This window comes from Mchenga conophoros, linkage group LG15, assembly GCF_057382185.1.
Source record: "Mchenga conophoros isolate Kocher_MC1m ecotype Shallow Benthic linkage group LG15, M_conophoros_male_GT1.1, whole genome shotgun sequence".
In the NCBI taxonomy this organism is placed as follows: domain Eukaryota; kingdom Metazoa; phylum Chordata; class Actinopteri; order Cichliformes; family Cichlidae; genus Mchenga; species Mchenga conophoros.
Window position 1 is genome coordinate 36,921,293 of NC_140540.1, and position 12,154 is coordinate 36,933,446.

The 12,154-nt window shown below is 38.7% G+C and overlaps 1 protein-coding gene across 1 annotated transcript in view; it reads left to right on the forward strand.

Annotated features, from left to right (window-relative positions):
- Positions 1-1,582: 1,582 nt before the first annotated feature.
- LOC146558819 (adhesion G protein-coupled receptor D2) overlaps positions 1,583-12,154 on the forward strand; it is a 94,471-nt gene continuing 83,899 nt past the window's right edge. The window contains exons 1-14 of the mRNA XM_085248210.1: positions 1,583-1,660; positions 1,755-1,791; positions 2,596-2,620; positions 3,429-3,653; positions 3,911-4,552; positions 8,421-8,528; positions 8,754-8,827; positions 9,531-9,821; positions 10,353-10,464; positions 10,571-10,717; positions 10,877-10,979; positions 11,150-11,258; positions 11,498-11,553; positions 11,746-11,872. Of these exons, the coding sequence (XP_085104336.1) occupies positions 1,756-1,791; positions 2,596-2,620; positions 3,429-3,653; positions 3,911-4,552; positions 8,421-8,528; positions 8,754-8,827; positions 9,531-9,821; positions 10,353-10,464; positions 10,571-10,717; positions 10,877-10,979; positions 11,150-11,258; positions 11,498-11,553; positions 11,746-11,872 (2,055 nt within the window). The 5' untranslated portion in view covers positions 1,583-1,660; position 1,755. The remainder of the gene's footprint in view (positions 1,661-1,754; positions 1,792-2,595; positions 2,621-3,428; positions 3,654-3,910; positions 4,553-8,420; positions 8,529-8,753; positions 8,828-9,530; positions 9,822-10,352; positions 10,465-10,570; positions 10,718-10,876; positions 10,980-11,149; positions 11,259-11,497; positions 11,554-11,745; positions 11,873-12,154) is intronic.

A 12,154-nucleotide genomic window follows, 5' to 3' on the forward strand; every position in this document is an offset into this window, starting at 1 on the left:
GCATACAGGGACGTAATTTCCAGGGGGTTTGGGGGGGGGGGAGTTATGATCCCCCCAATATACCCCCCCCCCCCCAATAAAATTATGAATTATCTTGCATAATTAGGCTGTTGATTTTCTTTAGTCAATTTCAGGTATTACCAGCAAAATAGTTGCATGTTTAACCCTTTAGAGCCGGTCGGAGCGGGCACGCTCTGTTTTGCGTAACTATTTTTAAATCCCGGTAGCTCTGCAATCACGTAAGCTAGCGCAATAATTTTTTTTGCATATGAAACCGGAGGAGTTGTACTTACATCTTATGCCATCAGCTTGTCCTCGGTCACGGTTTCCTTCCACGTAAAGCTTTGCAAAAACTGTATAAAAAGCGCTTGCAGGAACAAAAACATAATATTCCAGAAACACGCCTTGCCGATCCGATCAGCTGTTCATACCACTTCCTACGTTGGAATAGACGTCAGCGCAAACCTTTGCATGTCCGCCGTTACCTGCCCGAAACCGGAAGTGACGTCATTTTCGCGGAAATGTAGTCTTTTTTGAAATGTAGTCTTTTTTGTTGGTTTAAAATGGAGCACTGTAACAAAAAATAATTTCCCCCAGGGATCAATAAAGTATTCTGATTCTGATTCTGATTCTGATTTTTTACCATCAGGGCCTCAGGGCCTATACTGGTCTTTTTAAAAGTTATGTTTGACTTTATGACTTTCTGTGTCGTTTCTGGGATGCTTAGGACTCATATTGCACTGCTGGAAATAGTTTATTTTGATGCACATGCTGCTTTTTTGCAAATTTGCAGTATAATATTTATTTTCGTTTTTCCTGCAGTGTATAAAAATTGGTGTATTTCAAAAATAAAACTATGAAGACACTCAAAATTAATTTCCTGTGGTAGGAAACTATTTTGTGCAACTTTTTTGTATTTACAGTTTTGAGGGATAAGCCTCTTAAATTTCTCTAACTAGAAATATATGTTAAAAAAACAAAAACGATTTTCAATTTTTTTGTAGTTTATTGCACTTTTTCGCAATTTATGTAATTTCTATGCACTTAATGCAAACATATTATTAAAATTTGGGGTATAATGGTTGTATTGATAGCAACTTGAAATGCTCCCAAAAATGGCACTACACCATGTAAAAATATTATATAAGCTCTGGCGGACTTGATTCTATGGTAGGTCTTAAAGGGTTAATCATCTGGGAATTTACCCAGATTTATTTATTTATTTAGACAGAGATCTTGACCCCCCAAGGTTCAACACAAAGTTATGCTGATGTATGTATATAAGGTTTTCCTTATCCTCATAATAAATTTTGACAACCTATAGATTGTCCAGTCCAGTTAACTTGGACTGCTAGATAGATTTACATTTGCTGATGAGTGGAAGCCTAACATTTAAAGAGACCAGTCGGGAAAAGCTGTAAGGCCTCCGGAGGTCCCCGAACCTTACTTTTATAACCCCGCTCTGCCGACTTCAACAACACCCACGCCTCTCTACTGCTGCCTGCCTCTGCATCCTCCTTGCATACTCTCGGGAGTCTGCTGCGGCTGGTAGTCTTCTTGTACTTTAGTAAGCGGCTGTGAGCACACAGCAGAGAAGAAAACTTGGGTAAACTCTACGACTTGAGATGTGAAGACGCACAAAAAGGAGCGAATAATTCAGGTAAAAACAGCTGCTTTGCTTAACTGAAACAAGGACTCGTAGGAGCAGGAAACCGAATTGGATTCCCTGCTAATGTGCATATATTTAATTTCAGGATGCAAAGGATATTGTTCTGCAGTCTGGGCCTGCTTGTGAGTAGCTGGCACATCTTTGTGTTTTTATGTTTTTTTCTTATTACATTTTTTGTCATCTTTTAAATGAGCTCATTTCTCCTCAAACAAACTGGGGCAAAAAAGGTTTTATACCTGAAGCGGTTCACTTGTTTCGAGAAGGTAAAGAAAATCAGAAACCTTTTGTTAGTCGAGAGGATTCATTTTGGTCGCTGTCACTTTTTCTCACTTGTCATTTTTTTGTAAACATGTCTTGTGAACAGTGTGAGTTTTCCCAAGAAACTATCATAATTTTAGAGAAATACAATGAACGGACTTCTGTGAAAGTAGCACAGCTGGATGGTCAACAGTTTTATTAATGTCTACTTTATATGAAATAGTCTTTTAAAGGAATACTTTACAAAAAACACGAGGAGGCTAGGCTGGCAGTGATATTATGGAGGACCACGAGTGCCATAATTATTTAACCAAACAAGTAGTTAGATTAAAAAAAGTAAATATAATTAAATAGTTGAAAGATAAATGCATCATTAATTATGGCGAATAATCAAATGGGACAATCATTAATTGATTAAAATTCAAAGTAAGTAAAATATGCATCAAACATTTTAAATGAAGTGAATTACTACTTAATCATTATTAATGTACTGAATTTATTAATTACTTCAAACTTTAATTAATTCCCGGCCCAATTAATTATTTAATGATGTATAGTTTAATTCATTTTGGCACTTGCTGCACTCCTTAGTGAACAGGTGCCCAGTTATCTTTATTATTTTATACCTTTAAAAATTAGCTACATAAACACCTGTGCTTGTCTTACAGGTTTGCTTTCACAGCTATAAAGCAGGTGAGGCTCTCTCTCTCTCTCTCTCTCTCTCTCTCTCTCTTCACCCATGATGTAACTAAACTAGGAACTGCAGTCATTTATGATACATATGATTAAAATGTGTGTTTGTGTGTGTGTGTGTTTGTGTGTGGGGGGTTATTTTGTTTTGTTTCACCCCAATGATGAATGATCATGAATCAACTGCTTTGTTTGTCTGAAACTGCTTGCCAGTTAATTTTGAGCCTCTGATAATGTGCAACTGCAAAACCACTTGAATTAAAGGTCTCCATTTGCACTTCAGTCCTAGGTACTATAGTTTTTTTGTGTTTTTGTTTTCGGGAAAACGAACAACTAAAATAACTAAACTAAATATAAAATAAATATAAGAATAACAAGCCAGAGTGAGATGCAGGACAGTAGTAGAGGTGGGTTTTTTGTTTGTATGTTTATACTATTTTCTGGCTGATGGTTAGTTGTAAATAGCATAAAAACCAAAGTTGAGAACTGGCAGGTGCTTTAAACCCTAACCCTCCTCTGCATGAACCGAGAGGTTTGGAAAATGGACTCGTTCAAATGTTGAATGAAAAATTTCATTAGATGTCATTTGTATGATAAACAAGCATGTCTGGCCTGTTCTCACAAATATAATTGGTCGTGTTGGCACTGCTGATATTGTAACCATAATAATAATAACAACAAAGCCCTGGTCAGGATATGGGCAGGATTAAAACTTCACTTGAATCTCAGTCAGTTTTAGTCTGTATTTTACCACTTCAGTTTGGCCACACCTCCTTACCTGTCTTCTCACGTTTCTTCTTTTTTTGAGCAGCCTTTCTCCTGGAAACCATCACCCAGGTTTGTGATGTATCCTACTATGCCTATGTTCCTGACAGCCTGCAGTGGAACAGGGCTGGAGAAATGTGTAAGCAGCGCACTGGGGCGTTAGCTACTGTCTCCAACGCAGAAGAAAACCGGGAGCTTACCAAATTTTTAAAATCCTTGAACATCTCTCAGTCTGTGTGGATTGCCAAGAAAGTCATAACACGCATCACAAGTAGGTTTAGTAGGTTTTTTAAAACTTTGCATTGACATTAGTGCTGGTCCTTTTATAAATTGTTTTCTTTTTGCTTTTCTTGTCCAGACAAATTCCTGCTTACTTAATCATTTAAATGTTTTCCAGCTGTTTACAGTAAAAATAGGATTGCAAAGTGATTTTTTATAATTAGCTCCTATCTTTTCCAATATTTGTGACAGCATTTTTTCTTAATAGTCTTTTTTTTCCCTCTCTCTCTCTCTGTGGTGACACCAAAGCGTCCTCCAAGACCCTCATTCTAAATTTCACTGGGCGCTCGAACAGGACGCATGCCCGTCTTCGGTACAGCTTCCCCTCCATGGGATCATTGACTGTTTGCACCCTTCTGCGCTTCAATCCGCACTGCTCTGGCCATTCCACAGTCTTTTCATATTCCATTCCGTCATATATTAATGAGTTCCAGCTCCGTGCAAACCTGAACCAGGGCAAGCCTGTGCAGCTGGCTCTGCTCGTCCATGGCATTCACGGGCCTTACCATGACGCCTTCAACTATGATGACTCCTGGCACTCTGTCTGCGTTTCTTGGAGCCAGAATGGTGGACGCTGGGCAATATATGCTCATGGTCACGTTGTGTATGCGGCTGAAGGCCTAAACAGTATGGACAGCATTGGAAATGGTGGCTTTTTCATTATCGGGCAGGAGCAGGACACCTTTGGGGGGTCATTTAAGAGTGACGAATCATTCTCGGGGAGCATAACAGAACTCCACATTTGGAATCGGGTACTGAACAGCAGCGAAATTTCCAGCATGGAAAAGAAGTGCTCACCCGTTTCCTCTGGGCTGGTGTTCAAGTGGAGCGAAGCAGCAATGGAAATAGAGACCTCCCTTACAAAGCAGTGGAGTGACAGCCCATGTCAAGGTACATTAATCAGGATGCAATCAGACGACATGGTCAAAAGCTGAAGGGTTTTTAAAGGCTATGTATTATTATAGCAAATTTATTCACCAACTAGAGGAAAGTATGGAGTTTTGTGTTATTTAGACTATAAAAGACAAAAGAGACTCAATCTATCCACAAGCTCCAGCGGTAGAATTACTTATACTTGGTGTTTGCAATTTAAGTAGGTTGGCACTGGGCCTGGGTGGAGCTGCTGTACAGAAAAACGATTACAGAGAGTCCATTTGAAAGTCATTTTTGACTGCAATCATTTCAGTAACGTCAGACATAACAAAAGATCTAAGCTGGCCTGTTGTAGTTAACTCCACCTATATTACTGATATAACCCTCAGTCTCTGTCCCATCATCTTCTACACCCACATTATTACCCAGTCATAATATGATCACATCTAAAAAGTCTAAAAATGCTTTGACTTCTAGAACCAAAAGTGATGTCATGAAATAGTGAAACTGTTTAACTGCACAGAAGCAGTTTAATCATAAATGACATCTCTTAGTATTAAAAAAAAATGTAACTAAAACTGTTAAATGTCATTCATTTTATTTTTATTGGCTCTTTTACAAAATCAGATCATTTACAGATTTAAAAAAACAACAACTAGATGTGTAAATATCCTATGATCACATGTTATGTCGTGTTTGCTATAGTGGCAACCAATGACCATTTATTATTCAAGTTTTAAACATTAGTAAACAAACACAGGCACACTCTCAGCATCTGTCTCCCTCCCTCCCTTCCTTCCTCCCTAAAATGAATAAGGGAGCTAGTGACCAAGTTGTAATTGGCAGCTGGTGGGGCTGCTGATGTTTCTGGTAAATGCTTTTTGACTCATATCACCCCGAGTCCCACCCTTCAAAACAGACGTCTCCCCTTCTGACATCATGGTCTCTAATGAGCAGTGAAATTCCAAAAATCTCCCTTTCCCTGCTGGAGCTGAGCGTGTAGAAAGGCAGCGTGTTGGAATTCAGTCACTTATTTTCTCTCACACAATCAGAATTTAATTGCAGGTCTTTTAAAGACTATCTCTGTGTGTTTGTGTGTATTTAATGCGATCAATGTAATGTTTGTAGGGTGGCTGTTGCCTTCCTTCAGTTACTGGACTTGAAAGATCTTGGCACTGCCTGCTACTCTGTCAGGCGGGTTCATTTTTCCCTCTCTCTCTCTTCCTCATCAAACCATCTCAGACATACACAATCCAGCATCAACATTAAAAACTCCTGCCAAATACTGGCTAGATCACCATTTGTACATCCAGAGCAATTATGGCTTGGCGTGGACTTCACAAGGCCCCGAAAAGCATTGTGTGTTATCTGGGACAGAGGCGTTAGTGGCTGATCCAGTCCTGTGAGCTGGAAAGCGGAGCCTTCAAGAGTTTACACATGTTTTTCCAGCGCATACCACATATGTTCAGTCATATTGAAACCTGGAGAATATATGGGTCAAGCCAGCACCTTATAAACTCTTGCTTCTAATGTTGTGGCAACAAGGTATAACATGGAAAAGTCCTCTATGGATACAAATTATTATTATTAGAAATAATATCAGCTTTACACTTAGAAGTTAAACATCATTTTATACTAAATAACATCATCTAGCAGTTTATAACCATGACTGTGCTTTAGCATATATAAAAGCAATAACTTTGATCTACAGCTCCACTCCTGCTCAGTTTGAATCGAATGCCAGCACATGCCAAGACCAGTTTCATTCAGCTTAGCGCTCAGACTTTTCTTTTACTGGAGAGCTATGTTGAATGCGGTTTGGTATTGTATTGCTGCAACAAACAGGTCGTCCTGGGTGTGATCAATTCACTAAAAAGTCCAAATACATTAGCGCAGCGGTTCCCAACCCCCGGGCCTCGGACCGGTACCGGTCCGTGAGTCGTTTGGTACCGGGCCGCGAGAGTTGAGGGTCAGGTGTGAAATGTATGGTTTTCAGGGTTTTTATCGGTGTTCAGCGTTATTTTGTTATCGTTTTTATCCTTAACTCTGTTTTCCTGGGTCTTTTCACGTGTGTTATGAATAACTCTTCTTTTTTTTCAGTACCGGTACTAGTTTTATTTTGTTGTATTTTTCCACGACACCTTAAAGGCCGGTCCGTGAAAATATTGTCGGGCATAAACCGTGGCGCAAAAAAGGTTGGGGACCGCTGCATTAGAGAATATCGGTGGTCACAGTTACTTTTAATATTAAATCGCAGCAAAAAGATGCTTTTGAGCCGTGATATTCCTTAGTGTACCATAAGTCATCAGTATGGCTGCCTGTGGTGCTCCAAAACCTCTATTCGTCTTTCATTGTCAATGGGGCTTTTAGTAATCCCCCAAACATCACAGTTGTTGGCTTTTGAGTTGTATATTAAGTATTAATTGTATACTCTTATCTTTAGCTAGAACAGGACAGTGTCCCACTTGACCCCAGTCTATTTTAAAGGAGCTCAGCCCCAGGAAAGACATGTTTGTTTCGATAGTATAGAGCTACAACATAACATGCTGGACTATCCTCATGTATTAACCAGAAATTTTAAAATGCACCCTCCGAATTTGATGGCCTACATAATGTTGCTGCTGCCCTTCATCATTTCCCGTTATGTCGACCCCTCAGCCACCCCAGCATCCACCTGTAGGCTCCTGGGGATGGTTAACTTTTAGTCCCTAGTTTCTACTATGTGTGCCTGTAAGATCATGGATCAAATCATGTTAAGCCTAATCATTTGTAAGATGTCCTTTAGTAAAGCGCTATACAAATACAGACCATTTACCATTTTACCATTTAATTATTAAAATTTCTTTTTAAATTAGTTTAGTTTAGTACACAACTTCCCTAGCCGTTTGCTTCCCCTGTCTTAGTTTTTTTTCTTCTGATCCTGGCATCAAATTCATAACAATCATAAATTCTTCCTCAGAAAAACTACATTTGATTAATGTATTTTCTGCTATTTTTAATCAAATATAGGCTTCAAAAGATTTGCTGATCATTGCATTCTGCTTTTATGTACATTTATTTACATTCAATAAAACAGATTTAGTATGATGTGTTGCAGACCAAAATAAAAGCTTACGATATGTGTCCAGATTCTGCTAGCAGTGAATAAAAACTAAGATATACATAAACATATATATATATATTCATACAGTGTTTTAGTATACAAGTAAAATATTTTAATATGAATAAAGCAAAACAGATTTTAAAATGCTACAATGGAAAAATAGATGCCTAGAGTGATAAAATAGAATAGAATAGAATTCAACTTTATTGTCATTGCACATGTCACAAGTACAAGGCACCGAAATGCAGTTTGCATCCATAAGTGCTTTAGCCATAATAGATATATTACCAAATATATATTGGCAATAATATAGATATATGGATATATTATAGAAATAGGTTTGTTAGGTATGAGGGTACAAAATATGGGTCTATTATGGGTATGCATGTTGAGTAAAATATCCAGAAGCATTTGCTAACTACAAATGAGTAATTTGAAACCATGTTTAATTTACTATTAGTGCAATATTTATACTTAGCCAAGTTAACAAACTTACTCCATTTCTAACGGGGAGAGCAGGTCAGGTTATGCCTATCTGGGTCAATTTGAATTCACCCAGTTACACCTTATTATATTGTATTTGTAGACTTGTTGATTAGTTTAAGCACTGCTGTGTATTGTTAGTTTCCTGTATGAAATGTCTCACATTTGCAACATTTCTCTATTTTGTATTATCCAAACTACTGTCTATCAGCATAATATCAATATTGATATTTCCCTACGCGATTTTCAACAGCTTAATAATATGTATAAGCCTCACTATTCCCTTCACCATGTTTGCAGAGAGCCAGAGAACCGATGAAGAGTGCGGCATTTTTGACCCCGTCACGGAGCATTCCCGCCTAGCCAAATGCAACTCCTCCAGAGGAGCTGTCTGTCAGTGTAGGCGAGGTACAGATAATAATTATTGTGCATCAACAAATGTGATTGAATTATGCAATTCAGTTTTCTTGCTTTTAAATTATTTTTAAATAGGTTTTTAGGGTGCTGTGTGTGCTTTTGTGTGCTAATGGATTGCAGTATATTATATTATATTATATTATATTATATTACATTACATTACATTACATTACATTACATTATATTATATTATATTATATTTGTCCGTCTCTGCAGAGAAGCTGGGTGTTTTCAGTTTACCAAAGGCACCATTCTTCAGGAGGCTGAACAAGGATCTCATCAATAAACCTGTGAGTCAGCCTGTTGAGCTTTGAGGTGGTTATTAGGTAGTGCAGTGGTGGTACAGTCTGATAAACTACCAAGTATTCATGTTAGTGAGCAGATCACCAAGTTAACACGTGCTAAAAAATCCCCCAAAAAGAATATTCTTTGATTATTTACGTTTCATTTCACTCGCTGGGCCCACGTCCTCATTTTGGGGTTGACAGTGTTTTAGTAGGTAAAGGTGAATGGCTTGGACATGAATTGAGCTGCGGTTTGGGGAAGGCCTCAAAGGGGACTGGCTCCCAGGCCTGGCAGATCCCCATGTACTAAATAGAAGTGAAGAAGTTAAAGAATTGAAAAGGAGAGGGAGGGTGGGGCACATAAACGAGAATGACAACTTGTAGAACTGGGGGAACATATATAGATAAGAACCAGAAGGAGCGTGTCTGGAGGCGTGGTCCCACTCCTGAAATTACGATACTTTATCTCCAATTAAGCTGTTTTGTGGAAGATGTATCCAAGTAAAAAATTGACACACTTAAGAAACTCTTGGAACTATCTGATCCAATTTTAGGAGAGTCATCATCTCAACTTTGCACATTTGTTAGGATCAAAATCCCAGAGAATCACCTAAGAATGCTTAGTGAATAGAAGTGATTGAAGTATAAAAGGACCAGTGAATCAGCAGTTAAGTTAATGTTATAACTTTGTTCTATTCTGTTTATTCAGGTAACAGGAGCGGTGGGTGCTAACAGCTCCTGGGACAAATTGACCTTGCTGCAGCAGCTGACCCAAGCTGTCCTACATAAAATAGAGGCAAGTGGCCCACTCCTCCTGACCGCCAACGATGTTTTCTACCTCTCTCAGATGATGGACGTAACTCCACCAGCTAGATTTCACTCTGCCGGAGATAATGCCACAGAGGTCATGGTGTCCATTGCCACCAACTATCTAAATATTGCGAGTCTGATCCTGGAGCCACGCATGGCTTCACAGTGGATGGGTCTGACGGATGATGGGGTGAGGCGTAATGTTTCTGTGATGATATCTCTGTGAAATCCTCCAATTTTTTTACTTAATTAAAATTGTGTGTTTAATAACATTTTACCTCCTTAAATTATTAAAAGCATTGTAGCAAATTAGTGTACCCTGGGATTTAAGCGCATACGGACTATGAGAACCTTATTTAATCCATCAGAAAAGAATTTAAAGTTGTTTCTTAACTATACATAAGAAACCTGTTTGCATCACTTAACAGTCTGTGTTTCTATCCTTTATTTATAATGCGGATTTAGATTTAATTACTTGCTGGGTACACCCTGGATATGTCACCATCTATATCTATCACAGGGCCAACACGCAGAGACAACTATTCATGCTTATGTTGCACAAACAGGCAATTACATAGGACATGCAGGCCCCAGCCAGCTGGTGCATACATAACCCAGGACTCTGTTGCTTTGAGGCGCCCTGCTTACTTACTTAAATATAATCTACTCTCCAAAGATAGCTCTTCACCTCCATTAACCTGTGTTTGATCGATTTGTTCAGGTCAACATTGGCCCATTTACGCTTGTCAAGACCATTGATAAGTTCACTGAAGCTTTTGCAGAGATGCTTTGTACTAAGGGAAGAAGCTTGAGTCTTTCTACCAAGAATATAGGTGAAAGGACACACACACGCGCGCAATGATCGAAACATTTGGTGGCTCTTGGCTTTCTAACTTATGGTTTCTGTTAATATTGTCATTGCATCTGCTTGGCTGTCAGATGTGTACATGAAGTGGCAGAAGCTGTCCCAGGAGAGCTGTAATCAAGTCTACAAGCCATCTGCGTTTGGCTCTCACAAGCCCAGCAGCAGTAGCCACGATGAGTTGCTCATTCCTGAGACCGAGCTCCAGAGGATACACACGCTAGGTAGTAAACACACACACACACGGAAATGCACTTGTTCTAGAGGCTAACCGTAACCGTTAGTTTACACTACAAATGCTATAGACACATATTACATTGTTAGATGCTCACCTAGATGAACCACTGACCCACACAGTGTTTTTGTCCACTATCTCTAAACAGGATATGAGGAGGTGATATTTATTCATACCCATTACAACCAGTTCAGTGACATTGTATCAGGAACAAAGGAGTCTGCACTGAGTGACCAAGAGAAAGTGAAAAGGTTTCCTGTTGTTTGTTTCTCTGTTTTTAATGAACTGTAATTTCTTATCTTATCTTTGTGGTCTGGATTCAGCCACTTTTACTCTAAAGCATGGGGATTAATCTGATGGTTGTAGTTTGAATTGATTATGTAAGATGTATCTCAGTGATAACCATTGCCTGTTTTCCCAGAACTCTCCCAGGAGATCTAGCATCGGCTATCATATCAGCCACAGTCCGCCATGCCTCGAACCCCGAAACCATACCTGTTGCTGTCAAGTACACCCTTTCATCATCACAGGTGGCGCAGCCTATTGTGCAGAGGATGTCACACAGCATGATATTAGCAGCTATGCAATTTTCGTTTATTAAAAATAAGTTACAGCATTTTATTTTACAGTAATTTTCATCACTTAGCAAGCAGCACATGGAATAGAAAGAAATAGTCATTTAGAATAAGCCAAAGTTTGATGACCAACCACAGATAAATTAAAACGAGGATAAAGATTAAAACAAATGCAAACATTATTCTGTTTCTAGGTGGAGTATTCAAAGAGAGTTATTCCTGTTTGTGCCTTCTGGAATTTCAGCCTGACGTAAGTTTGACCAACAGCACAGTCACATGACTATGCCTGAAAATTGTATTATTTCAATTAATTCGATAAATGATGTAGGAAGTAGCCTATTGTTTGATGTTTTATAAGACATGTCACTATCCCTGCAGGATGTCTCAGTCCTAAATATGAGTGTGATTCTTTACCAGTGAGTGTGTTTGTGCTTGTGTATAGGCACACCAATACCAGTAGCTGGTCCAGTGAAGGCTGCACAGTGATCCTTGATGGCTCTAGTGTCACGTCCTGTTTGTGTAACCATACAACAAACTTTGCAGTGCTGATGAATTACCTCGAATCACAGGTAACTTGAGCTCGATTGTGATGCCCCCATTTAAATCACACACATCAAGTTTTAGGTTATTTAAGGTAAACTGTGAACAATCTTGTAAAGGTATGAGTTATGTGGTGCATTTTTTTTACAACATGTATATTATGATACATTTCATATTCATGGTAAAAATGGCATCGCATATCCGGAATAATAAAAATAATCAGGGTTTAAAATGAGGTAAGTATAGTCTCAGACGTGTCACATTACACCACATCTTTATTAATTTATCAAATATTAGGCCAAAATGCGAAA